Source organism: Felis catus, chromosome A3 (genome assembly GCF_018350175.1).
Source record: "Felis catus isolate Fca126 chromosome A3, F.catus_Fca126_mat1.0, whole genome shotgun sequence".
In the NCBI taxonomy this organism is placed as follows: domain Eukaryota; kingdom Metazoa; phylum Chordata; class Mammalia; order Carnivora; family Felidae; genus Felis; species Felis catus.
Genome location: NC_058370.1, coordinates 1,623,795 through 1,650,740, shown reverse-complemented (window position 1 = coordinate 1,650,740; position 26,946 = coordinate 1,623,795). Strand labels below are relative to the sequence as shown.

Sequence of the window (26,946 nt, the reverse complement as noted above, 5' to 3'; positions counted from 1 at the left end):
TGCAGTGGTGGGAGGCCTTGGGCGGTACGTGCCCATCTGTCCTGGTGCCTCTCAGACATCGGGAAGCCCTGGCCTGGGCGCTGTCCGGGGGCTCAGGCCCACCTGCCCTGTGGCCCCCACTGAGAAACGGGGTCCCTTCTCTGCCCGCCTCTGCCGAGAGGCCTCTGGGCCTGTCAGCTCAGGTGGCTTTTCGGAGGCGAGCAGCCCTGTGGCCCCTGTTGGGAAGCCATCAGCCCTCAAGCCTGGAGCCGGCCCCTTCACCACGCCCCTGCCCCATGGCCCCTGCACCATGCCCCTGCCCCATGCCGCTGAACCATGGCCCCTGCACCACAATCCTGCACCACGCCCCTGAACCATGACCCCTGCACCACGGCCCTGCCCCATGCCCCTGCCCCATGCCCCTGCACCATGGTCCCTGCACCATGGCCCCTGCACCACGCCCCTGCACCACACCCCTGCACCACACCCCTGCACCATGGCCCCTGCACCACACCCCTGCACCATGGCCCCTGCACCACACCCCCTGCACCACGCCCCTGCCCCATGCCGCTGAACCACGGCCCCTGCACCACACCCCTGAACCACGCCCCTGAACCATGGCCCCTACACCACGGCCCTGCCCCATGCCCCTGCACCACACCCCTGCACCATGGTCCCTGCACCACGCCCCTGCACCACACCCCTGCACCATGGTCCCTGCACCACACCCCTGCACCATGGTCCCTGCACCATGGCCCCTGCACCACGCCCCTGCACCACGCCCCTGCACCATGGCCCCTGCCCCATGCCGCTGAACCACGGCCCCTGCACCACGCCCCTGCACCATGGTCCCTGCACCACACCCCTGCACCATGGCCCCTGCACCACGCCCCTGTGCCACACCCCTGCACCACACCCTGCACCACACCCCTGCACCATGGTCCCTGCGCCACGCCCCTGCACCACACCCTGCACCACACCCCTGCACCACGGTCCCTGCACCATGGCCCTGAACCACGCCCCTGCCCCATGCTCCTGAACCACAGCCCCTGCACCACACCCAGTACCACGCCCCTGCACCACACCCCTGCACCACGCCCTGTACCACACCCCTGAACCACAGCCCCTGCACCTTGCTCTGCACCATGGCCCTGTACCACGTCCCCACCTCAAGCCACCCCACATGGCCCCCAGCACCCCAGCCGCTGTGACGAAGGAGTTCCTGCGCCAGGAGCGCCTCTCCCCGCCCGCTCTCACCCACCAGCAGACCACGGCCCCAGGACCCGCCCCTCTCTGTTGCACATTTTTCCTTTGTTCACTCAACTCTTTAAAAAAATTTATTTCTTTCATTTCATCATTTTGTTATTTATCTTGTGTCTGGAGTCCCGTGCTGAGCAGGTGACCCTGTGGCCACAGCCTTCACTCTGGCCTGGAGGCCCCGCAGCAGGCAGGCCAAGGGGGTCAGGGCTCGGCACCTGACCTGACGCACGTCTCCAGCAGTCCCTGCTCTACGGCCACCACGCAGAACGGAAACACCAGACGGTGGCAGTGCAGCCACCGGGTGACCCGGCCCTTCCGTTGCGCAGACGTGTCAGGAGAGATGCCGGCACGTATCTACACAGCTCCTGTCCACAAACATCGAGGGCCGCGCTGTGCACAAGAGTCCCGACGTCCACGCGTGGCGAGTGGGGGACCAGGTGTGGCTCCACGTGCTGTGGCGCACGCGTCAGCCCAGAGAGGCGCAAAGTCTCGGTGCTGCCACACCATGGATGATTCCTGGGAGATGGCTTCTTTGCAGGGGCTGTGCAGGGACTGGGAGAGGGCTTGGGGCGTGGCTTGACGGCTGGCCTCTCCCAGGCATCAAGAAGAGCGCGGATGCCAAGTGGGGGCCACGAAGGCACAGCATACGCAGGAACGGCGCCCATCGGGCCTCCAGCAGAGATGGTGGGCGCAGGGATGCGTCAGGGTGCCTGCGGACCCACCACCGCACGGCCTGCCGGTCCCGTGCTTCCGGTGACACGTGGGCCCGTGTTTAGGGCCGCGGTGAACCAGAGACACCAACCCCAAACAGTGGACTGACTCAGCCTGAGTGTGTGATGCCACTGGGTCCCGTCTGCAGAGATGCTGAGTCACAGCCCCTCCTGCCCTGTCCCCTGTGCAGGCCCTGGTCACCGTGCAGGGGGCCTGTGGGCTCGCGCCCCAGAGGCACTGGGCCTCACCCCTGCACATCCTATAGGTGGCCTGACCCGGGGCTCCCCTAGGGTCACCAGTGTTTCAAATACAGCTGACCCCCAACCACGTCCCTCCACTGTCACCCTGATCTCATTCAGGGGGCCCTCCAGGATGCCCAATAGGTGGGGGAGGCTTGGAGGTGCGCACCCAGCCAGTGTCCGAAGCCTCCGGCTCGGGTCTGGCCTGGCAGAGAGGGGTGGGCTGCTGAGAGCCCCTCCAGGATCCTCTGGGGCTGTCCTCTGCCCCAGGGGTGAAATGAAGGTGGCTGGGCTCACCTCCAGGCCTGTCTGCCTCCAGCAGACATTTACAAACATGTGTCCTGCTCCTCCGGGGGAATGTAAACACAGGGAGACGCGCGGGGCTCCCGTCAGGCCACTGCAGGGTGGGGTGGGGGTGGGGTTCCACTGGGAGTCCAGTCTCCTCGAAAGTGGTCTGGGCCCCCTCTCGGAACCTGCGAGTGGCAGTGAGGGGGGCGAAGGCTGGGAGCTAAGAGCTACCCCTCCCTCGGCCCCGGGTCTCCTGCAGCCCACCCTCCTAGCTCTGTCCTGGGCTTGCGGTGCGCCCTGAGGTCAGAGGGGTCCCCGCCCCACCGGACTCCTGTGTAAATGGGGCCGTTGGGTTGTGTTTTCCCGCCTCGTTGTCGGGCCAGCCCCTCAGCAGCACCACCCCACCCTGCGCCCAGCACCCAGGGGGCCATTAGGCAGCTGCTGGCTGGTGCCCTCGTGCCTGGTGCCGGGCGAGTGCCTAACGTGCGCCATCTGATCTGATGCCCACAAAAGCCCATTTTACAGAGGGGGGCACCAACGATCGGAGAGGCCATGTGTGACCCTGCCTGTTGAGGCTCGGGCCCCGCTGACCACGCCACGCTGGTAAGTCCTGACCCTGTCTGCAAGGGACTCATTCCCCACCTGGGAGGTTTGCTCACGGCAGACGGTGTGGCCCGCTGGTCTCCAGCGACGGCAAACCTGAGTCCTGGCAAGGCCCTGCGGCCCCAGCCCCAGGAAGCAGGCCCCTGGGGCCCGCACGGTGATCTGGGTCACTCAGGAGGCTGGTGCGGGTTGCTCCCGGACCCGCTGTACCTCTGCCGGGAGTGCACTGAGCCCCATCGCCTGCCCACCCAGGGGAGGAACGTGGCAGGGGCTGCAGGGAGCTGAGAACCTGGCAGGAGAGCCTCTGCCTTCTGGAATTCCCCAGCCCAGCACCTCTTCCCGCCCCCACTCCAGGGCGCCCATCACTCAGTCCTTGTCCGCAGGGGCACTGGGGTGACCGGTGTTAAAGGCGCGGCACCTCTCAGGGCTGGTCACTACGTGGCACTGTCCCTCCTCGGACATCCCTTCCCTGACCGCCCAGCCTATGTAGCCCTTCAAAATCCTAGACCAGGCATTCTGGGCCCGAGGCCTCCCAAAGGGGCCGTCGTGGGCACCACGGGCGGCTGGCTGAGCAGCGACCCTGGCCCGCACCCACTGGTGGCCAGGAGCACCTCTCCTCCCCCAGGTGTGATGTCCTGGCAGGGATCCTGGTGGGGGGGACAGCTCCTGGGTGGGACCCACTGTCCTACACCTGAGATGAGATGCTTATGGCCTTCTTCCTTGGGTCACGAGCTCTCTGGGGACAGGGACCATCGGTCTCGCACACTGTAGTGCCCAGTGCCCAGCCTGGGCCCAGGACAGCTCCCGGCACCACTGCCTTCCCACTGCCACTCACACGAGGTCCTGGCGGGTGGAGGTCCTGGCGGGTGGAGGGGCCGCAGAGGCCCAGAGCGCCTGCAGAGCTGGGGGTGGGGAGGGGCGGGAGCTGGCGGCTGGCCAAGCCAGCCGGACAAGCCCGGGCCAGACCCACATGCCTGGGACAGGAATTTGGATTCCGTCACTTTCCACCTTGCCTCTGGGCCTGTTTCGGCAGCTGCTGATGCGCCCTGCTGGGGGCAGGGCCCAGATCAGCGCCCAGGGCTGGGGACCTGCCCATCTACCTGTCTCGTCCAGCTCAGGCCCACGGGGCGTGTCGCTGGGGCACAGACGAAGGTAAGGGATGTTCTGAAGGTGCCTGCGCCTGAGACCCCACCGTCCAAGCTCCTCTCCAGCACAGAGGCTGGGTCCTGGCTGTGATCATCTCACCTGTCAGCCCGCGTGGCCCCAGCCATGTGACGCTGGGGGTGGGGGAAACGTCCTCTCCCTCGGTCTCAGCTTCCTGCTCTGTAAAATGGGCTCACAGGGTTGTCATGGGGCCTCTGTGGGGCCTTCCCCAGCTGCTGGTTCACAGGCAGGAAGCGTGAACCTCCCTCAGAAGTGCCAGGCCGAGAGCTCCCTGTCCTGGCTGCCTGGCCGGGCGCCGGGGACACCCACTCCTGCGGAGCCCAGGCACAGGTGGGCTGGGACCTGGGCAGTGCTGCAGGGTCACCCTCGGGCCCACTTCCCACGGGGACAGCAGCTCTCCGTCTCCCTGACCAGAGCGCTGCCCCAGGTGTGGCACCGTTCCATCTCTGCCCCGCTCACCGGGCTCCCAGCCGCCCCTTTCCTGTTGAGCCCTGACCTCCACCCATGGGTGTGGGGACAATAGCTCCAACCTCCTGATGGGGAAGCAGAAGGGGAGAAGGCCTAGGGGCAGGGGGACGGCGCAGGAACCCAGGCCTTTCCCAGGTCCCCCCGCCCGAGTCACTGCCTGGACGTGGCGGCTCCGTCTGTGCCTGGGGTCGGACCCTGGCCTGGGCCCCGGGGGGCTCTGCTGCCTGCGCTTTGCCGTGCTTTCCCATTGAATCTGGATCCCCACCCGGTTGGGCTGGGACGCGCTGGCCTCCGGCCAGCCTGGCAAACCCTGTGTGTCCGCGGGGACGAGCCAGCTGGACGCCCTGTGTGTGCTTCGGACGGAAGGGCCTCCTTTCCTGTCACTTGGCTCAGACCTCTGTGGCCAGCCCCCACAGGAGGGGTGGGGCCAGGAGGCGGGACAGTCTTGGGTGTCCGACCTCAGTACCCCCCTGCTGTCAGCTGGCCCCTCCAGGTGGACCCGGTGCACAGATGCGCCCCAAGCGCCTAGCTCAGTCCCCACTGGACTCCCCAGCACATCACCTGTGTCCTGAGAAGGCCTGCATGAGCCTCCTGGGAGCCGGGGCAGGGGCGGTGGGGGCGGTGGGGGGGGGGGAAGGGGACTGGCCCCACCCAGAGCCTGACTCCATCCTGCATGGTCATGGGGAGCTCTGCCTGCCTAGGTGAACAGCAGAGCGAAGCATCCAGCGGGTGGAACACTCAGGATTTGTATTTGTGTTTTTTATCACGTCTCAATGAAAAAAATCAAATAGAAAAACAAAATGACATATACGTAAAAGAAAGCGAAATAGTAAATGACAAAATGAAAAAATAAAACAAGGTAAAATAGAACGGACGGGGCGCTGGCCTGGCCTCTCCACGCTCCCTGGGGCCCCGATAGGCTGAGTAACGATGCCAGATGCCTAAGCTCTGGGCCAGTTATGTTGACCCACATGGGGGGTGCCGCACGCCCACCGTGACCTCCCTTGACCCTCATCAAGACCAGGGAGGGCCGGTGACTGCCTGTGTCTCTCTGAGGTCAGACGATGATCCCAAAGCCTGGGAGGCTGTGGGGCCAGGCCCTGGTTGGTGGCTCACTGGCTTGCACACTCCCCGCCCCCCCCCCCCCCAAGCCCCGGGGAGGTGAGCCAGGCCTGCTCTCCAGGGAATGGAGGGCAGGCCGGAGAGGCTGGTGGCTGGAACTCCTGGGCAGGTCTGGTCGGCCCTGACCTGCCGCTCACCCTGGCCCCCGCCCCGGGCCCGGAAGGAGGGTTTCCTGGTTCTGGCCGGTTCCCTTCCACACACAATGCATTTCAGACCGGCCTGGCCGCGCCTGGCCCAGAAACAGCTGCTCTGAGAGGAGGAGGGGGAGGCTCCCCTGGAAGGTTGAGCTGCCCCACGTCTCAGGGCCTCGTTTACCTGTGCATGCGGGGGGGGGGGGCTGCAGGACGTGGCTGCTGCACAGACACCAACCAGCTGCTGTTGGCCGCCATCGCCCTCCCCGGGCAGCCTGAATGGGGACCCGTATGAGATCGGGCTGTCTTTGGTGCAAGCTGCCAGTCACCAGCCTACGATTCAAGCCCAACCGTATGACCTGGAACCACATTATGACAACAGTAGTGATGGTGACGGTGGTGGTGATGAACACTAGCAGGCTGGGGGTTTCCTGAGTGCCGCACTCGTTCTGAGCACTGCATGTGTTAACTAGTTGAATGCAGACCACCCCAGCCCTGTGGGGTGGCTCTACCGTTGTCCCTACTTCATGGCCAGAAGGAGGGAGCTGAGTCATTTAGAGGGACAGTGCAAGCTTGACTTGTGATCCTGATGTGATATTGACAAGTCAAGGTTATCGAGAGCACAGGTGTATACTTTTTTCTTTTAATTTTCTTATCAATTTTTTTAAATGTTTATTTTTGAGAGAGAGAGAGAGAGAGAGAGAGAGAGAGAGAGAGAGAGAGGTCATGAGTAGGGGAGGGGCAGAGAGAGACAGACACAGAATCCAAAGCAGGCTCCAGGTTCTCAGCCCGATGTGGGGCTCGAACTCACAAACCATGAGATCACGACCCAAGCCGAGGTCAGACACTCAACAGAGCCACCCAGGCACCCCACAGGCATATACTCTTGGGTAGAAACAGGTGCACTCAGGAACCCTGGACGGCACCACCCTGCCGGACAGCTGCTGCTGAGCTCCTAGAGGCTGCCCTGGGATCTACAAAAAGGGCTCAGCCTGACTGTCTTCAAGTGCCATGTCCTCCTGCCCCCCCCCCCCCCCCCGCTGCCTTTGTTCCACCCGGCCTCTGGCCCTTGCCCAACCTGGAGACCCCAGAGGAAGCTCGGTAAACAATTTACCCCGCGGACAAGGGACCAGGGGCCTGAGGGAGATGGCTCAGCCCCCTTCAGTTCCAGAGAAGTAGGCCGGGAACAAACAGGTGAGCCTCTGCCCTAGGGCCCCAGCGCAGCTGTAGGCAGTGCAGACACAGCTCTCGGACGCCCCATAGTGGCTGCCGGGGACAGCACAGGCACAACGAGGCCATCCCTACCTAGGATCTTGTCTGCAGCCCTCCCTCCCCGGTACCTGGCTGCCGTCAGGGACTACTTGCTCCAAAGTGGGACCTGGGGCCTTGGACAGCAACGTTTCTTAAGAGAGTAAATCCAGATTTCCTGGGCCACAGGGTGGGGGGCACAAGTTTCTTCCCCTTGAAGAACTTGGCCTTGAGACTCTGTCCTAGAGGAAAGGATGTGCACACCCATGTGTGTGCATCCTATCATCTTACATTTTTAAAAATTGTTCTGGGGGTGCCTGGGGGGCTCTGTCAGTTGAGCGTCTGACTCTTGATTTCAGCTCAGGTCATGATCTCACAGTTCATGACATCGAGCCCCACCCTCAGGCTCTGTGCTGACAGCGTGGAGCCTGCTTGGGATTCTCTCTCCTTCTCTCTCTCTGCCCCTGCCCCGCTTGCTCACTGTCTCAAAATAATTACATAAACATTAAAAAATACGTAAATATTGTGTTAAAATACACGTAACATGGGGCACCTGGCTGGCTCGTTGGTGGAGCCATGCAATTCTTGGTCTTGGGGCTGTGCGTTTGAGACCCATGTTGCGTGTAGAGATTACTTAAAAATAAAGTCTTTAAAATAAATAAATATTGGGACGCCTGAGTAGCTCAGTCAGCTAAGCGTGCGACTTTGGCTCAGGTCATGATCTCACGGTTCGTGGGTTCGAGCCCTGCATCGGGCTCTGTGCTGACAGCTTGGAGCCCAGAGCCTGGTTCTGATTCTGTCTCCCTCTCTCCCTGTCCCTCCCCTGCTCTGTTTCTCTCTCAAAAATTAATAAACACTAAAATAAATAAAGATATCTGGACATCTCCAAGCTGAGCGTGAAGACTGCTTAAGATTCTTTCTCCCCCACTCACACTCTCTCTTCCTCAAAAACAAACATTAAAACGCACACGCAGATGTAAAACCTACCACTTTAACCATTTGTAAGCGTGCAGCCCGATGGTATTAAATACTCTAGTAACGCATTAGCATCACCACCATCCAACTCCAGAACTCACTTTGCAAAACTGAAACTCTCCCTATTCAACGCCAGCTCCGGTTCCCTCTCCCACACAATGGCAACTACCATCGTATTCTCTGATTTCCACGACTCTACGTACCTCGTGTGTCATTGTGTAGCAGTTGTCTTTGTGTGATTGGCTAAGTTCTCTCAGCATAATGTCCTCAAGGTTTAACTATACCCGTTGTGTCAGAACATCCTTCCTTTTTAAGGCCGAATAACATTCCCTTGTATGTGTAGACCATTTTGTTCACCCGTTCATCCACCGACGGACATACGGGTCGCTTCTGCCGTTTGGCTGTTGTAGATAATATGGCTGCAGATGGGTGTGCGAGTATCTGTTGGAGACACTGTTTTCAATTCTTTTGTGTGCACACTCAGGAGTGGAGTTATTGGATATGGGAATTCTATCTTTAATTGAGGAACCGCTATACTCTCTCCCACAATGGCTGCACGGTTCAGATTTCTACCAACAATGAGCAAAAGCTCCAATTTCCCACAACCATGCCAACAGTTGCCTCTTTTTAAAGTTTTCTCTTCTTCCTCCTCTTTTCTACTTCTTTCTCTCCCTCTTCTCCTCCTCCTTTTTAGTTGATACATTCATCTTGAGAGAAAGAGAGGCACAGAGAGAGAAACTGAGAAGAGAGAGAATCCCAAGCAGGCTCTGTGCTGTCAGCACGGACATCATGACCTGAGCCCAAATCAAGAGTCAGACGCTCAACCAACTGAGCCACCCAGGCGCCCCTGATTTGCATTTCCTTAAGGACTAGTGCTGTTGAGCATCTTTTAAATGTACTTACCGACCATTTATACGTCTTTGGAGAAATGTCTACTGGGGTCCTTTGCCTACTTTTAAAACAGGTTTTGTTTTAGTTCTCTCTATATCCTGATATTGATCCCTCACCAGGTGTATGATTTGCAACATATTCTCCCATTCTGTAGGTTGCTTTTTAACCCTGCTGATGGTGTCTTTTGATGCACAAATCCTAAACATTTTCATGAGGCGCGATTTGTCGTTTTTGTCCATGCCTTTGGTCTCATTTCAAAATCATGGCGGGTCCAGTGTCGTAAAGCCTGTGCCCTAGGTTTTCTTCTAAGAATTTTGTTTTAGGGGTGCCTGGGTGGCTCAGTCGGTTGGGCGGCCGACTTCGGCTCAGGTCATGATCTCGCGGTCCGTGAGTTCCAGCCCCGCGTCGGGCTCTGTGCTGACAGCTCCGAGCCTGAGCCTGTTTCGGATTCCGTGTCTCCCTCTCTCTGACCCTCCCCCATTCATGCTCTGTCTCTATCTCAAAAATAAATAAACGTTAAAAAAAATTAGAAAAAAAAAAAAGAATTTTGTTTTAGGTCCTTGATCCACATCGTTTTTACATAAGGTGTCGAGGTAAGGGTTCAGCTTCCTTCTTTTTTGTATGCGGATGTCCCATTTTCCCAGCACCGTTTGTGGAAAAGACAGTCCTTTCCCCCCCACAGTGGTCTTGGCAGCCTTGTAGAACATCATTTGACCACGTATGTGGTTGATTTCCGGGGTCCCTATTCCGCTGAACACTCGAGGGAGACCCCTCTGCAGACCTCTCTCTGCTACTCTCTCCTTCCTGGTAGTCTAGCTGCCTCTCCCACCTTCCAGCTACAGAATCTTTGGATCACCGGGACTAGCTGGGTGGACCCACACGCAGACACAGGCAGGTCTCAGCGGGTCCTGCCCCGGGAGCTTGGCAGCGTCCCCTCCCTGCCCCGACCTCGATTTCCCGACAGCGGTGTCCCCGCGCCCTAGAGAGGACCCCAAGTCCGCCCGCCGCCTCCCAGCCTGCTCGAGGCTTCCTCCCGCTCGGCCACTGTCGCGGACGAAGTCCCAGGAGGGGTCTGCACGGCCCCCGCCCGCCCACGCGGGGCTGACAGCGGAAGCAGAAGCCGCGGAGGCCCGGGCGTCCCCCAGCCCGGCGACGCCTGCCTGGGCCCGCCACCGGCTCCCGCGGGTCCGCCGGGCGCCGCCACCCGCAGGTCCCGCCCCGTCCGCCGGAAGCGGAAGTGCGTCAGGGCAACCGGCGGCGCCCCGCGTCGCGACCCGGAAGCACTCGCCGAGGCTCCGCCCCGTCCTCCAATACCGCCGCCGGCGGAGGAAGTGCTTCCTTTCTGCGCTCGCGCTCGTGGTGGTGGTGGCAGCAGGTGGGTCGCGCGGCCGGGCGGGGGCTCCGGGCGGGGTCTCCGGGCGGGAGCCGACACCCGAGGGCCCGGGCGGATTGGGGAGACGGCGCGGGGGCCGGGGCGGCTGCAGCGGAGACGCGGCCCGGCCTCACGGCGCCTCGGGGTCTCGCAGGCTTGCCGTCGACATGCAGAACGACGCCGGAGAGTTCGTGGACCTGTACGTGCCGCGGAAATGGTGAGCGAGCCTTTCCACCCGCCCCCGCTCCCCCCTCCCCCCGTCCCCTCCCCCGCTCACTGCGCTTACCGCCCCCCCCCCCCCCCCCGCAGCTCCGCCAGCAACCGCATCATCGGCGCCAAGGACCACGCGTCCATCCAGATGAACGTGGCCGAGGTGAGCCGGGCGGAGGCAACGGGCCCGTCCCGCCCGGGGGAAAGCCCCCAGGGCGGCCTAAGCCAGGTCGGGGTGGCCTAACAGGCTGAGCACTCCCGGACCCCAGATCTTTATGACTCGCGTTGACGATTTGCAGGTTGACAAGGTGACGGGTAGGTTTAACGGCCAGTTTAAAACCTATGCGATCTGCGGGGCTATCCGGAGGATGGTGAGTTTCCCTGGCTTTGCGCACCGGGTGTGCGGTTGAGTGGGGAAGGGGGTCTTCCTTTCTGGAGGCTCGAGTAGATTTGTGGGCAGAGTGGGTGAACTTGTGGGGCTGTGCTAGCTGCCTGCCCCTTCCTGCCGCGGAATAGGGGTGCTAAGGAGCCAAGATAGGAACCCCCGAGAAAGCACTCAGGTCCCCCCGCCCCCCCATAATCAGGTATGAGGCCCTGTGCCAGGCCTCTCCACTGGACCTCCTGCTAGCTGGGTTTAGCAGGGGTGATAGTCGAGCACTTTTTTCCAGGGTGAGTCTGATGACTCCATTCTACGACTGGCCAAGGCCGATGGCATCGTTTCAAAGTAAGTAAGATGGCCTGTGTTTGGGCACAGAGGCCCGGGACCTTTCCTGAAATGAGGTTTTAACGTCGTCCTTACTTTTGTCCTAGGAACTTCTGACCAGAGAGGATTACAGATGTGAGATGTTTGTCATAAATAAATAACAAAAATAGCAAAACCCACCTGTGTTGGTTCATTCTGGGAGTGTGGATGCGTTCCTCTGGGCATCAGTGTGAGGGCTGCTGTAAAGCTGGACGCGGCCGGTCAGCTGAAAGGAGGCAACCTGTGGCATACTTTGCAAAATCACATTTTACTTTGAACCACAAATACATTACCGTTTGCAAACAAATGACATGTGACTTGACATTGAGGTCAGATAGTCGCTTAGCGCACTTTTAAATGCACAGCTGCTTTCGGAGTCGCCTCTTAGATGTCTGGGCTCGATCTAGAGAGTGAGGGGCTCAGACACGTTTGGCTTCAATACTGGCTTTGCTGCAGTGATCACTGACCGCCACACGAGCAGCTTTTGGCGTCGAGGACAGGACACACCAAAGGGAGAGTTACAGGTCTGTGAAGGACTAAATCTTACTATGGGAACACAGAAACCTAAACTGCTATCAGCTGTTCGAACACCTGTGTGGAAACTGTCGAGGACCAGGACGCATGCCCTCTTGAGGTGAAGTCTGGGAACCCGTCCCTTCCAGTGCTTGGAACACTAGAGTGTCCTTGAGATACGAGGGCTGCACACGTTGCTGTCCAGGAGAAAAGCACCTGTATCTCAGCTCCCTCCCACCCTCGCCTGTCTGGGACACGTGTGCATTAGGGACCGTCGAGGGGGACAGGGTGTTTATCCCACAATAAATAGGGTTGGAATACAGGCTTGGGCTTCATCCCCCGGGGGAAGAGGAACAGCTGGCCTGCACGCAGACACGGGTGCTGGGGTCCAGGCTGAGCCGCTGGTGCCTGAGCGATGTGATGAGCAGAACCGGTGTCTCCTTTTGGCAAAAGCATCAGTTCACACACAATACAGGGCGGGGCTGTCGCACAGACTGACAGGTTTGTAGGACGGCAGGGAAGCAGCTTAATGGCCCAGCCAACGTGGTCATTTTTAACGCCAGCTGACCCAGGGAGGGAAATCATCCTTGGTTCTTCAGTGTTTGACGGGACAGTGAGCTGGAGAACTGGGTCACAGAACGTGCAGGAAGGACACGCAGACCTGGGAAAGCCGAACACGGGCCCTGTTGAGAGAAGGGGCACAGGCCCGCACACAGGTGACAACCACCACTCCCTGGGCTTGCTTCGTGTGACAGCCAAGACTGCGTCCTGCCTACGAAGAAAGGCGTGTGTACCCACCCCCCAGGGAGATGGGGCCGTCGGTGGGGGCTGTGGAGTAGCCCGCCCCCCTCCTGCCTGCCTGAGAGTCAAGTGTGGTGTTCCAAGTCACGGCCTCAACCGCTCTCGACCAGATTTTGTTCCCTTAAGACCCATCAAACCAAATTCCAAGTAACAATAAATACACCGGTTTTCTCCATCACGATATTGCTTAGAAAGATCAAGAGCCAGGAGCAAGCAGTCCAACAAACATCCTGAAGGTCCAGAGTGTCGCAGGCAAGCAGGGTTTCCCGGTGAGAGGTGAAGGGTGGGTCCCGCCTGGGGTGGGCTAGTGTCTGCGCGGAGGCCTGCTGGCGTGTGTGACGCTCGGGCATCAGGATTTCACAGTGACACGATGCTTGGAGTAAAAAGTGAGAGAACCCGGAGTCTGCCCTAGTTGCACTGATGCCAGAGCTCCGCCTGTGGAAGGATGCCGGGGGAGGCCAGTGGGCATCCCCGAGGGGCTCAGCTGGGCCGGGAGGGAGCTGTGTCCACCAACGAAACCGGAAAGAGCCAAGACTAATGTTTCGATACGCCAACTTCTGCACTTCCAGAGTGTTCAGCAGGCTCCGGAAACCCAGATCTCTGCGATGCGAGCGCAGTGGCTGTGGTGGTTCGCGGAAGACCAGGCGGTGCAAAGGAAAGATGCCGAAATGACCACTTGAGGATCGGGTCGCTCTCAGGCACATGAAAAAAATAAAACCTCACGTTTTGCTCGCGTAAAAATGCGAGAAGATTCTCAGGAATGTACCATGGCGGGTGGTGTGCTTTGGAATGAAAGCGGTGTCCCTCCAAGGGAGCAGGTGTGCAGGGACAGCGGCATCAGTTGAGGGGCAGGCGCGTCCCTGCCGTCCCTGCCGGGCGGCCGCTCACCCGGACACATCCCTGGGGCCCCGAGCGCCCGGGCGGTGTGGGAGGGGTGGCCGCCCTCCGGGCAGAGGCCAGGCTGGGCTAGAACTGCTGCGTGAGGCGTCTGTAGTGAGGTAACACCTGGCCCTCGGGAAGGTAGAGCGCGAGTTCCAAGGCCACCAGCACCGTGAACTCAAACCCGATCAGATCCCTTCTGTTGAACCGAAACCTTTCCTCCAGCTTCTGCACGGGAGGAGGGAGGAGGGAGGGAGGAGGGAGGTTATGTGGAGCCCCCAGCTCTGCACCAGCCGCTCCGCCCCAGCCGGGTTCTGCACAAGCCACCCCCCACCCTGGTCCAGAGCAGGTCGGGGGGGCGGAGCCGGGGCGGGGGCGGAGCCGGGGCGGGGGCGGGGCCGGGCGCACTCACGTCGATGAGCTGCTTCACCTCGCTCCTGCGGAGGTCGCTGCTGATCTTGGCAGCGAGCAGCACGCACGCCCCGGCGCATAGCTTGCGGTTCTGCTTGTTGAGTTTGCCCTGCAGCACGAGCTTCTCGAAGTACACGTAGGCCATGGACACCGTCACAGGCTCCAGGCTGCACTCCTCAGAGAGGTTGCGCATCTCCCGTTTTAAACTGCGGGTTTACACGGAAGCCGGGTGCTGACGGGCAGTGGAAGTGGCCGCCCCTCTCCCTGCTCCAGAGTGGCCCTCCGGGCCGTTGAGAAGGCACCATTTCCTCCAGGTGGGCACGGCCGGCGCTAGGGTCCGCAGCTTGCTGGACAAGCAGGCGGATGTTGGCTTCCCCTTGCCCCTTGGGCCGGGCCGTGCCCCCCCCCCCGAAAGTGTACTGGGTAGCCCATACTGCCCTCCAGGGGCCACCACAGAGGACAGAGTCCCTGCTTCCCTGTGGCTGCGAGAGGGACGATGTGGGGAGAAATAGCACCGCGGAAAGGCCCTGAAGCAGTGTCTGGACCTTCAGCGAAGCCCGTTGGTGCTGGTGAGGGGGGACAGTGAGACAGTGGGGCGAGGAGGGCCCAGGGAAGGGCGATCCCCAGGAGTCCCAACTAGGCCAGGCTGCCTGGGCTCCGGGCGGTCCACCACTTAACTCGCTGAGGTCTTGGGCAAGCCTCCTCGGCCCTCGATCCCATCTGTCAGATGGGGTCACCACAGTGCCCACCTCCTGTGTGGTTATGGGCATCAGGGAGCAGGGCTAGCAGGTGTGGGTGCAAGCAGCACTGAGGCGGCCTGACCCATGGAGGTGGCGGGCGGGGGGGGGGGGGGGAACTGCTGACATTGGCCTGGTCAGATAGCAGGAGGGGACTTGGGCGGGGCACATCTGGATTTATCAAGCTCAAGAACCTACTAGAAACAGGAGAGGAGAGGAACAGCCTCATCATGGTGGCAGGGCCCAGAGATCTCTCCTCAGTCCCCTTACCTCCTGATTTTGCTCAGTGTCAGTTTGATGTGTGGGAACTTCTCCCGGAAGGTCTCATTCATGTCCTTCTTGAGGTCAGAGGGCTTCACGTACTCTATTACCGTGGTCTGTGTGCGAGAAGGCTGCAGGGTAGGGGTCGGCCCCGCACAGCCCTGGGGGCCACCCACCCGAGACCCTGGGGGCTGATTTCACGCTGGCCTGGGTCTGCAAATGGTTTCAGGCAGCAGATCAGAGGAGGACACGTCTCAGGACAGAGGGTCCCAGAGCCTGGGATGCAGAGTGGTGACCCAGGCTGCCAGGGCGGTGTGGTCAGCGCAGCCTCTGGCCTGCTCCACACCCCCTGCTGCCCCGAGGTGCTGGTGCCCTGGGGTGGGGGGCCCAGTAGCCCTGCCCTGGCGGCTCGCCCTCAGCCTGCCCCCGAACACCCAGAGGCGTGTGGACTGGGCCTGCGCCGGTGCCCCCCGTACCATGTAAGATGCGAAGATGAGGACCCGCTTGTGCTTGCCACAGGGCCATTGTGGGTCGTCCAGGAGGTTGGGGTTATACTCCAGCGTGTCCCCTGCGTCAGTCCCTGTGTGCAGAGGACAGCCCTGACCGACCATGAGCCCAGGGCCCTGGCCAATCCAAGCCTCAGCTGGAACCCTGGACTAGCCCCTGGGGAACAATGCTTCTGGGGTCTGAGAGGGACTCTAGGCCACGGTTCCCTGTCCCTGAGGGCTGGGTGGAAGGATGTCCTGACCGAGAGACCCCTGCCCCTGCCCCGGAGCTGTGTGTGGACACGGGATCTCTCCAGTTCCTGGGTGGATGAAGCACAGGCCGTCTGCTCCCTTCTCCCAAGCCTGGCTCCCCGTCTGGACCGGGGGCTATGGGCTTCAGTGTGATTCTGGTCTGCCTGCCACAGGGTGTCCCTTGCCCAGCTGGTGTGGCTGCCTGCCCGGCACCCGGTTAGGGCACGTGGGGTACCTAGATCCGTGCCGGCTGGTGCTGACTTGGCTGGGGTAGGTTTGTATCTTGACCCTGGCAGAGCCCGGGGGATGCTGGGCCGGGGCTGGGGTGGCAGGCCGTGGATGTCTGTCTTGTGAGTGACCAGGGCGTTGGTAGGGTACAAGAACTTGGCATAAGACACCACCTGGAGGGGAACGGGTGTCAGGGCTCAGTCCCAGTCATCCCCGGGTCCACAGCCCCTCGTAAGACCAGAAGTCCAAGCAAGCTGTGCCTTACTCCTTCTGCTGCAGGCAGCCCCCACACGAATGCCACCCTCATGGGGACAAGGAAGGACCCACTGAGAGCTAACGCTCCCGGGCATCCCTCCCTGTTACACCAACACTTGACACTAGTGTTATCAGTAACAAGAACGTTCCAGAATGCCACCTGCGCCATCCCTCACGTGGGATCTGCAGCACAGGAACCTTCTTGCTGCCTCTGAAGCCCTTGACCTCTGACTTCCAGCACGGAGGCAGCACCTGGGCCCCCGCCCAACTCACGCCGTTTCCCATCAGCTCGCTGCTGAGCGAGGTGAGGGGCCTATGTTCACAGGGCTGTGTGGCTTCCTCCCGACACCTTGCACTTTAGGAGTCAAGAAAAACCCAGCTCCGTGTTGATCGCCTGGGCGAGCACAAGCTCCCAGCCCACCCACCAGCCCGGACTGAGCACGGCCTCCACTCTTGCCTTCCCATCTGCTCCCAGCTCGACGCCCTCCAGCTCAAAGACCATCTCGGAAGACACGGAGACGCCGCCTGACGGATGCCTCTGCTTCTGGCCGTCCACCCGCAGGTCACTGCAATGCACGGGGGGAGGCGGCTGCCGGGCCTTCCTCTGTCCCCAGAGGCGGCAGGGGAGCAGGGGCCCCGCTCTGCGCCCGCCAGGCCCAGAGCTGGGGGACGGGAACTGTACCAGCACTGCCTCGGGCACAGGGGAAGGACCCCGGGCCCCGCGCTGCCCAGTCCTGCCCCTTCCCAGCCCCACATACTTCCTGTGAGAACACCTGCAGGCTGGCAGTAATGGGGCGGCACCAGCCTCTCCCTAGGCCTCCCCCCGGGCCAGCTTCACCCAGGCCCCTCGCCTGGCAGGTTTCTCTACTGCTGTTTCACGGCAGGTCCTGTGGTGCTATCTCCGCCCTGACGGTCACCTTCCTGGAGCTATGCCAAGATGCACTCGCCAGGGTCGGCCACAGGACGCATCCCCATGAGGAGGACCGTCCCAAGGCAACTGCGTGTAAGTAACGTGCGGACACACCCCTCCCAGAGAACCAGGACCCAAATGGCCTTCAGCGCTCCCGAGGTGCTCTGGCAGAAGCGGGTCTGCTGGCCTCGGCGTGAGGCCACTGCAAGCCGGGGCGGGGGGGGGGCCTAGCCCATGGCCCCCTGGTCACTCACCTGACCCGCAGGCCTTCTCCATAGGGCAGGACCGAGAAGGCTGCACACAGGGACCGCTTGGCACAGATCAGCACGATCCTGGGGGGAAGGGTTGGTCAGAGCAGGTGGCAGGTGTTTCCAGGAGAAAGTTCCTTCCCGCCTAGACTTGGGTCACGCAAGCTGCCTGGGGTGTCCAGGGGACAGGAGAGCCAGTCGGTCTGGCTGTCCCAGCTCTCGCCCGTTCCCTGCAGGTGCTTAGCGAGGGTGCTCGGTCCCGCTGGCAGGTGCGTCCCCTCCACAGGATGTGCAGCACAGGAAGGTCTGGCCTGGCCCGTGCAGGCAGCGGGAGGCCAGTGGTCGGGGCTGCTCACCCAGGAGAGGCCAGGCTTTGGAGGACACGAGAGCAGAGGTGTGCACCCAGAGGACTGTCCGGCTCAGGGGGCCTGTCCTCAGCCTACCTGGAGGGGCTCATAGAGCCAAGAAGCGCCTACTTCTACGTCCTGAGCCAAGCTGGCCAGGAGGCGCCCCGCGTGGGGCGTGTGGCAGGAAGGCCAGCCCTTCCCCCCACTCTGGGCTGGGATCTACCCTGCCCGGCCCGGCTCCAGCAGCAGGAGACTCCCCTCTTTTCTGGCTGTGACTGCTGGCCCCCCGGGGCTCCCGGGAGCCAGCCCAGCGCTTGGGCCTGTTCCTCAGCACCAGCACGGGCCTGTCACACTGGGGTTCACGCTGGGGGGTCCAGGCCACTGCTAGAACACAGAGCTCCCTGACAAGGCCACTGGGTGGATGCCTGGCAGCACGGCCTCCAGCAGGAAGGGCACCGAGCTCAGATGCCCCAGGGTTGGCAGGACAGGGCGTGAGGGACGGGCGACGGGAACGCCTTCAGGGCACCCACACAGCACCCACAGACCCAGGAGTTCCTCCCAGCTGCCCGTCTACACCCTGGTCTGGGGCAGCCAGATCTCGGCTTTTAGTGTAACCTCCTGGCCGCTGCCCTCCTCTCCCGGCCACGTTCCGTCGCCACACCTGCTCTGTTTCCGATGTCCCTTCACCTCAGCGCTCCTACTCAAGCTGGTGTCCACCAGGTGGCCCTTCACCCGGGACACCGGAGAGGAAGGGGGCAGTGGACCTGAGCTTGAACGCTGGGGGAAGCAGGAGCCGCTCGCTGACACGGGGTTCGAGGGTGGACGTGCCGGGCAGCACCGCGGCTGCACGCGTGGGCCCGGGATCGGACTCCAGCTCTGCCTCTGGGCGGCCACACGCTTGCTCCCGTGGCACATGCGTACCTGCTGTTCCTCGTGTCGTACTGACGCATGTTCTTGATGAAGTGAGTCTTCTTTAGGCCTTTATGTCTTGGGGAGCCGGATATGTGTTTGGTTCTGCAACGTAAACCCCAGGTCACTCTCCCCTCCCTCTAGAGCCCCTCTGGCCCCAGAGTCTGGTGGCTGGGGTGCGCGGGGTCTCAGAGCCAGCGGGACCCTCACCTCTGAACGGAGGCACATCCCACAGCATCTTCCAGGAACTCGAGAGAGCAGCGCTGGGAGGCAACTCGCCGTCTGTAAAAAGACAGGGCAGGGCCTCAGCAACAGACTGGGGAGACGGCTGCTGTCGGACCTGGAGATGCGCTCGCGGCCTTCTCCCCGCTGGACAGCAGCGCACAGCCATGGTGTCAGGAGCCCGTCTGTGGCCACATCTGAGTCTCGGGCAAGACTCAGGACCAGACTGTGCCAGAACATCGCAAGGGGGACCAGCGCCTTGGTCCACCGCTGCCCACTGCCTCCCGGAGCTCAGGCCAGCAGGTCCTGAGAGCCCTCTCTGGCCCAGGACGGGCACGGCAGCTCCGCTCAGCCACAGCAGGCTGAAGGCAGGGAGGGGCTTCTGGAAGTCTTCCAGGATTGGAGGAATTGCTCCTGGAGGGCTCCCAACCTCCCCCCTCCCCCATGTCAGGGGGCTTCTCGAGCGGGAAGGTTCAGACCCTGTGTGGGCTGCACCTCCGGGTCAAGATCATGCACCCGGGTTACTGGCACCAAGACCACCACCTGGTCACTCGTCGACTTCCTAGTCCTCGTGGGGGTCACAAGCACATCTCACAGGTGAGCCCCGAGCCCCCACACCTCCCCAAAAGAGGGAGGCTCCGGGGGGCCGAGGCCGTGTGTTCTGTGAAATGAAGCTACACGGGTCCTGAGCTCAGCCTGGGTCGGCACGTGCCGGGTGGGTGCCCCGGTGTCCGTGGCACTATTTCACTCCAAACGTGAGCTGAGGGCGGGCTCCTGGGGAGGAGACCGGTGTGGGGGGCGGCACAGGGCAGAGGACGCCACTCCTGGGAGCTGCAGCCTGCCTGGGAGCAACACTGTCCCCCGGCAGGACCCCTGGCTTATGATCCAGGCCCGGTGTGGTCAGGCCACCTCACCAGGTGGAGCCAGCCTGGAATCCAGGTCGCTATGAGCCCGTGAGTTCCTGGGGAGCCGTCGTGCCCTAGGGGCTCAGCCACCCCCGCCTGCCACGGATCGAGCGCCTGCGGCAACTCGGCACCTGCCCGAGGTCACACAAGCAGGGCAGTCTGGGGGGCCCCAAGGCTGTCACCACGAAGCCACAGCCCACACTCCACTTACTTCTTTACAATGACAAAGACAGCAGAAGCTTATCGAAAAGAAATGAGAATTGAACACAGTGGAAACTCCGGTGAAACGCCGTGTCCCAGAGCGCCCCACTTCCAGAGACGGGGCTGGTGGCGGTGGAGGACAACCGCCTGCCGGAGGAGAGTGCCCGGGGCGGGGGACGTCAGTGCGAAGGGAGTCTGGTGGGGGGGGGGGCTGAGGCCTGGCCAGGGTGGCGGGGGGATGTGCGGCAGGGGCCTCCGCAGGCAGGTGCGCTGACTGCTCACGAGGCAGCAGAAGGGGCGTGTCGGGCATAACCCAGCGTCCCGAGAAGCCTGGGGTGGGTGCAGGGGAGCACCGTCCCCGCGCCAGGTGAGCAGGTGGATGTGCGGGACCTACTGGCTTAGGCACAGCCCGACCGTCCCCGGGGGTGTCTGTGTGCTGCTTTGCAGGGCTGGCTCAGAGGCCCCACGGAGCAGCCCCGTGTGGCTTCCTCAGACTCATTTCCTCGGCTAATTTCCCAGGCGATGCTCCAGTGGCTCCTGCACGCCTGGGAGCTCGCGTGCCCGGAGCCAACAGCCACCTCCGTGGACGCCGGCCCCAAACGCGGCCTCTGGCCCGGCGCCCGTTGGAGCGGCAGGCGCGTCACGGCGCTCTGCTGCCTGGCTCATTCCTCCTGTGGGTTCCGGGTTGAGGCAGTCAGCTCACCAAGCTGTTAAGATCTGTTCCCAGTTGCTTTTGCAGACATCTGTGGTTTTCTTCCACTCGTCTCTCCTCGTGAGCATTTTACATATAAGCTCAGTCCTCGCAACAACGGCACGTGATGGGCCGTGCCCTCACTCTCAGTTCTCAGGTGGGGAAACGGAGGCACAGAGCCGGCGAGCAACTTGCCCGAGATCACGCAGCTTGCAAGGCGGTACTGGGCCCTGCACCCCCGCAGGCGGTCTGTGCGACCACCACCGCTGCAGCGCTGGCTGGGGTGGCTGGAATCAAGGCTGCCCCCCAGACATTTCCTCAGGTGCTCCCTTGCTGAACTTGGCCTCCATTCCAGAGATGCCATTAGCGCGTGGATGAACACCTGTGGCCCCCGATCAGGGCACCCCGAGCCGTGGGTCTGGGTGGGCACCTGGGACACGGGAGGCCCGGGTGTGCAGCTTCTGGCTTCCCCGGCGTTACTGGGCGCATCTGTCTGCCGAGGGCGGAGTGAGCTGCAGAACGTTCCGCAAGTGAGTCTGTGGGCAGGAGAGGAGCAGCCTGCAGGCTCCCAGGGATCTCAACATCCTTGGGTGTGGAGGTGACCGCGTCGTGGGCGGCAAAGGCAGCAGGACAGCCAGCGGTCAAGCCACAGGCGAGGCCAGAGCCCTGGTGGTGGACACGCAGGACCTTCCCAGGGCCTCCCCTGGTGGTCAGGAGGGGCTCACCCTTCCCAGGACACGGAGCAGCGCCAGCCGTCCCTTACGCAGTGCCCCCTTTCAAAGAACCTGCTGGCTGGTCTTTTGGTGGCTTCCTCTGGAGGAATGTGGAGCCCTCCGGGGACTCCCAAGGTGAGACCACCAGGGCCTTACACACAGCTCCGGCAGGATGGGCCACCCAGTATGGGCGGGCTCCGGCCGAGGGTGCCCCGGCTCAGCCTCTCTGGACACAGCCACCCAGAAAGGCGTCCGTCCGGCCAGCAGGCAGGACAGAAGCCCTGTGGCAGCTCGAGCGGAAGCACACTCCCCGCTGGGGACAGCGGGCACGGTCAGCAGGAGGCCGGGCACGCCGTGCTCGCCGCGTGCGGTCGCCTCCCTGTGCCCGCACATCACATGCTGCCGTGATGGCGGTGACAAAGTGGGGGTCTTGGTGAGCAAGGGGTACTGGCTGAGGAGAGCTTCTGGGCGGGGGGGCGTGTGCTGCCCCCAGAGCTGGGCCTGCATTTTACACCCCATTGAAAAACACCACCCACGAACAAGCTACAGAGAACACAGCTCGGGCTTTCTGCCCCCTGCACTGCCTCACCCCCCAGCCCTGGATGTCTGGGCAAACACGGGTCTCCCCTGCCCGGAAGCCTCTCCGTGGCGCCCAGGTCAGTGTATGTGGGATGGTGTCTACTCGCCATCTGACTCTGGGGAAGAAGGGGCCAGAGGTCAGGGGTGTGGGAGAGGCTGTCGAGGGCACAGGTGCCCACCGCACTGACCACGGCTTGCTGGCTCTCCGGCTTTTTCTCAGAATTACCCCCCACCTGCCCCCGAAACACGAAACACGAAACGTACAACACAAATAGGAAGAGAAATTGCTATTGGTTAGTTTCTAGCACCTGATGGACGTCCTTTACTTTGTAACTACAGAAACGCCCAACGGAGCAGGGGTGCCCACCTGAGGTCTGTTTGAGGGCCGAGGACCACCCAAACCGAGGGAGGGGCCCAGGGAAGGGGTCAGGCCAGCTGAGAGCAGGCTGCTGACAGGTACCAGTGCCAATGACCTGAGACGCTCTCCTGCTCCGTGCCCATCCGAGCGCAGCGGCCGACCTCGCAGACCCTTGGTGCACACCTGTCCAGGGAGTGGTGGTCCTGGGTGCCCCATCTCGCCAAGTCCCTGCCAGGCAAAGCACAAACCCCAAATTCCAGCCAACCGCTCAGGGAGGCTTGAAGACCCCTTGGCCATGGGACCCAGGGTGTGGTCTCTGGGGTTCAGGTCTCAGGCCTCTGAGCCACCCTGGGGCAGGGCCTCTAGGCTCTAACCTTGGCTGCCACCTCTGGCTGTCCTCCAGCAAGAAGCCCCCGAATCAGAGTTGTAAGCACACTGCCAGATGCACCACTGAAATTGGCTCAATTTGGACAGGAGCTTGGCAGCTTCCGGAACATGAGGTGGCTCCTGGCCAACATGGCGGCTAAAATGCTCAGCCCCTTCTCAGGACCGTTCCGGCGTGAACCCTCCAGGATTGCGAGAGTCTGCGTTCCCAGCTGACACAGCAATGTCCTTGGGCTCCCCCGTGCCCCGGCTCACCTTCCCGGTCACGAGTGCCTTGGACACTAACGTGGACTGTGGTGGGCTCGGCTGGGCTCCCCAAAAGTTACATTGAAGTCCTAACCCCTGATATCTGTGACCGTGACCATATTTGGAAGTAGGATCTTTGCAGATGTGACCAAGTTAAGATGCGGCCATTAGGGTGGGCAATGACTGGTGTCCCTCTAAGGAGGGGAAAACACCAGGTGCAGACAGAGACACCCAGGAGAAGCCACGTGCAGATGGAGGCCGACACTGGGGGGCTGAGGCCACGCACGAGCCAAGGGACGCCTGGGGCCACCAGGAGCTGTGGGTGGCGGGAAGGCCCCTTCCCTGGAGCCTCCAGACGGGACCTCAGACCTATGAGCTCTGAGACGGTGCGAGGAAGCCCTGTGTTGTTCAAAGCCGCCCAGCTCACGGTGCTTTGTTTTGGCAGCGAGAGAGGAGGGCACAGGGCCCGGCGGGGCCACCTGTTTCTGCCGGCTGGAGGAGCCCAGCATCCTGCCTGCTCGTGGCAAGCGACTGCAGTGTTGAAATGAAAATAAATGCCAAGTTGGGGGCTCGAGAGGAACAGGGATTCCAATGACTTGCTCACCGGCTTAGCAGGAAAAACCACGCCAGACTCAACCCTGAGTGTGAAACACAGCTTTCCTGCTGTGGACTGTGTGTGAGCACTCACTGGTAACCTGGTTGTGACAAGCGTCTGCTCGCCTGGCCCTGGCCACTGCCTCCCCTCGCCGAGCCCGTGACCTCCCCTGGCCTCACACAGCCCCTCGGGTTCATAGTACGTATGGCAGAAGCACTTCACAGAGGAGTAAACTGAGGCTCAGTGGGGCCGTGCTTCCTGCCAGCGGTCACACAGCCCCTGACGGGCACAGGTCTGTTCTGCAGGCCTGGGTCGAAGCACCACACTGGTACAGACTTCTGGAAGAGGCCCTCCCCCCGCCTGCTTCTAGAAAACAACAGATTCTCGACTGAGCCTGCAGCTGGGAGCCCCCTTTGCTAGGCCGGCCGCCCCTCACGCACTCCGCAGCGACTCCCTCTGTGGGCCCGTCTCTGGGCCTGGGGAACTCAGAGTGACATGGACAGTCCCCACACAGGGGCCCGCTATCTGTCCGCCGGGAGGGACAGTGGGTTCACGGCCCGGGCGCACGCCAGGGGTGGAGGGACACGGGGATGGGGGCGGACGCAGCAGGAAGACCGAAGGGCACCCGGACCCACACCATATCCCATCCCGAGCCAGCCTCCTCCTGAGCTCAGGCCCCTGCACCCCCCACCCCCCCCCCCGCCCCAGGAATGGGCTGCACGGTGACACCATGAGCCACGCGGCCTCACAGGGCTCCTGGTTATGGTGTCGCATCCAGCATCCACGGCCCCCAAGCCCCTCCCTGGCAGGCTGCTGGCCAGGCTGGTTCGCAGGGTCTGGCCCACAGCAGGGCGGCCTGCTTGCTGAGCAGACACGTGGTCCGCACATGCACACGCACACGGAAGGGGCAGGGGGCGGCCGGCGTCACACGGCGGGGAGCACACGCATCACTCTCCAGCTGGGGCCCGTCTCCAGGCGAGCCGCCTTCCCCCAGAAGCCCCACGACTCCTCCCACGACAGACGGGCTTTGCCATCCGCCCGGCGCAAGGGGGGACCGTCCTCGACCACTTCGAGGCCAAGGGCAAGTGCGCTTCGGGGCTCTGTTTTTAAAACGAACAGACTCCTGCTAGGGAACTAGCTGGTTCTCGGTGTCAGCTCCTCTCGCACAAGCACCCCCATGTCACCCCCCAGGGGACCGGACGCGGGCCGCCGAGCTGCCGCGTGTTGGGGATTCTGATCCCCTGGCCCCAGTCAGCCCCCCAAGCGCCTCCGGAGCGCAGCCAGGCTTGTTTGTGGAAGGGGTCCAGGGTGTCCTTCCGGCCTGCCCAGGAGGCAGCCGCTCCTCCGTATGGTTAGAAATACTTCTGTCTGTGGTGGGACAGTGACCTCGGCAAGCGCTTCTCCACGGGCCACACACAAGAGCTCTGACCCTAAAGTGAGAGCCAAGCGTTGTATTCTGGACTGAACCTTCCCAACCAAAACAGCCCTAGAAAAGACCCCGATGCCGTGACCCCCGTCTGAGGGCCGGGGGTGGGAGGCACCATGGCGTGCGCAGCCGTGACGACCCCCAGCTGAGAAGAGCCGCCTCTGGACCCCAGGAGTGGCCTGCCTCTGCAGGGCCCTGGGCTGCGGGGCTCCGCACTGGGGCCCTTCCGCACACCCTGCAGCTCTGTCCTGCACACAGTGGCCTTCCAGAGGGACTGTGACCACAGCCCATCCTCAGTGCCAGGCCCCAAATGGGTCCTCAAGGTGCAGGTGGGCAGTGGGAGGGCATGGGATAGCCCCGGAACCTGGAGGAAGGGGCAAGGAGGCAGGGTAGTGGCAGCAGTACTGAAGGGGCACCCAACGCTGCAGCTATGCAGGAGGCTGGGCCAGGGTCTCTGGGGCAGGAGGCAGGGCGTCTGGCAGCCAGGCCTTTCTGGGCACAGGCACACTGGAGGGGCAGGGCTCAAGGGTGGGGGCTGATCTGGCTTCCTCGAAATGGGCCGAGGGCTTCCTAGAAATGGAATCCGAGCAGGGGGAGTGAGTGCAAGCTGGGGTGTGACAGGGCCAGGGACACTGAACCCAGAGGGGACCGGGGCGGGGGGGAGGGCTGGGAGTCTGCACAGAGGTAGGGGGTGTACCAGGGAGCGGGAGCTGTGGGATGGCAGGCTGGGAGGTTGGCCCTGGTACAGAAGACTCAGAAACTGGATGTCACGGTGCAGGAAGAACCCTGGCCCGCATGGAGGGGTCGCCCAGCTAGGGAATGCGAGGGGCCACACAAGAGTGCTCCAGAATCCAGAGTCCAGGATAAAGGCGGGCTGGGGAGGGGCGTGTCCAAAGCTGGCAGGGCTGTGTGTCTGGGGGCTGATGAGGGCTGAGGAGCTGGAAGAATTAAGGGGACCGTGGCCCCGGTGTCTGGGGACAAGCCCCGAGGACGCTGACCCCCACATCTTAGACTGACCGGGCCCAAGCAAGACTCTCTCTCTCAGGCTGGCAAAACCAGGGCACCCCAACCCTGTGTCTGCGGCTCACAGGAGATCAGGGTCACCTTCTGATCCCCAAGTCCTGTGCCGACAGGGCCCCAGGTGACCCCGATCCCCAAGACCTGTGCAGAGGGGGCCTGGCCCACTGTGCCCCATGCCTTGGACCGACGCTCCCCGCCCAGGTCACCCTGACCCAGTGTCCTGGGCTGTCAGGTCGCCGGCCCACCTCCACTCCTGGGTCGACGTCCCCAGGTCACCCCAGCCCCGCGCTGCTGCAGCTCAGGGCCCGCACTCACCTCTGGCGTTGCCCGTCCAGCCCGAGCCCCAGGCCGAGGCCGAGGCCGGCGGGCGCGGGGGCGGGCGCGGGGCTGAGCAGGCCCTGGGGCGCCGACGCCCTGCCCGCGATCCCGGGCAGCCCGGGCAGGCTGGCGGGGGGCGCGGGCGGCGGAGGCGGCGGGGCCCCGCGGGAGGAAGGCTCGGGTCCCGGGGGTCCCGGCGGCGGCGGGGGCGGCTCGTGGGCCTCGGCGAGCGGCGGCGGCGGCGGGGGCGGCGGCGGCGGGGCTTTCTCTCCGCCCGGGCCCAGGCTCGGGGGCCGGCCGTCCAGGGAGATGTTGTTGAGGAAGAAGAGCGCGGCCTGGCGGCGCCGCGAGTCCCCGCGCCTCCGGGGCGCCTGCGGCGGGACCCTGGCGGCGGGGCCGGGGCCGGCGGGCGGCGGGGCCCTGGCGGGGCCGGGGGCCGGGCCCGGGGCTCCACCCGCCGCGGCCGCGGCCATCCTCGGACTGAGCCCGCCGGCCGCCCGCCGCTGCCGCCCCACCTGCGCGCACGCGCCCGCGAACGCCGCCCATTGGCCGAGGCGCCCCGCATGCAAATGAACCGCTGTCGTGCTTTTTCATTGGCCCGCACGGCGCGGCGGGCGGACCGCGGAGTCCGCTGGCTTGGTGGGGGGGG

General features: G+C 62.9%; 3 protein-coding genes across 5 annotated transcripts; 2 read left to right on the top strand and 1 right to left on the bottom strand.

The window, feature by feature from the left end:
• The first annotated feature begins 315 nt into the window (after positions 1 to 315).
• On the top strand, positions 316 to 1,095 carry LOC123384675 (extensin-like). Its single transcript, XM_045055067.1, has one exon. The coding sequence runs from the start codon at positions 316 to 318 to the stop codon at positions 1,093 to 1,095; it is 780 nt and encodes a 259-aa protein (XP_044911002.1).
• A 9,262-nt stretch (positions 1,096 to 10,357) lies between these two features.
• Positions 10,358 to 11,539, top strand: RPS21 (ribosomal protein S21). Its single transcript, XM_023251033.2, has 6 exons — positions 10,358 to 10,454; positions 10,606 to 10,668; positions 10,761 to 10,824; positions 10,961 to 11,032; positions 11,330 to 11,385; positions 11,472 to 11,539. Exons 2-6 carry the CDS (start codon positions 10,619 to 10,621, stop codon positions 11,479 to 11,481), a joined length of 252 nt encoding a protein of 83 aa, XP_023106801.1. The 5' UTR covers positions 10,358 to 10,454; positions 10,606 to 10,618; the 3' UTR covers positions 11,482 to 11,539.
• Positions 11,540 to 11,652: 113 nt separating this feature from the next.
• CABLES2 (Cdk5 and Abl enzyme substrate 2) lies at positions 11,653 to 26,794 on the bottom strand. 3 transcript variants are annotated; one of them, XM_045053407.1, is made up of 11 exons: positions 26,295 to 26,794; positions 22,492 to 22,536; positions 18,850 to 18,921; positions 18,652 to 18,744; positions 17,390 to 17,467; positions 16,683 to 16,791; positions 15,978 to 16,143; positions 15,482 to 15,585; positions 15,015 to 15,121; positions 14,009 to 14,213; positions 11,653 to 13,824 (listed from the first exon to the last, which is right to left on the bottom strand). In XM_045053407.1, the coding sequence occupies exons 1-11, from the start codon at positions 26,768 to 26,770 to the stop codon at positions 13,684 to 13,686; spliced, it is 1,596 nt and encodes a 531-aa protein (XP_044909342.1). In that variant the 5' UTR covers positions 26,771 to 26,794; the 3' UTR covers positions 11,653 to 13,683. The 3 variants fall into 3 exon arrangements, with proteins under 3 accessions (XP_044909342.1, XP_023106800.2, XP_044909343.1); XM_023251032.2 differs by lacking the exon at positions 22,492 to 22,536; XM_045053408.1 differs by lacking the exons at positions 11,653 to 13,824; positions 14,009 to 14,213 and adding an exon at positions 14,220 to 14,354.
• Positions 26,795 to 26,946: the final 152 nt, after the last annotated feature.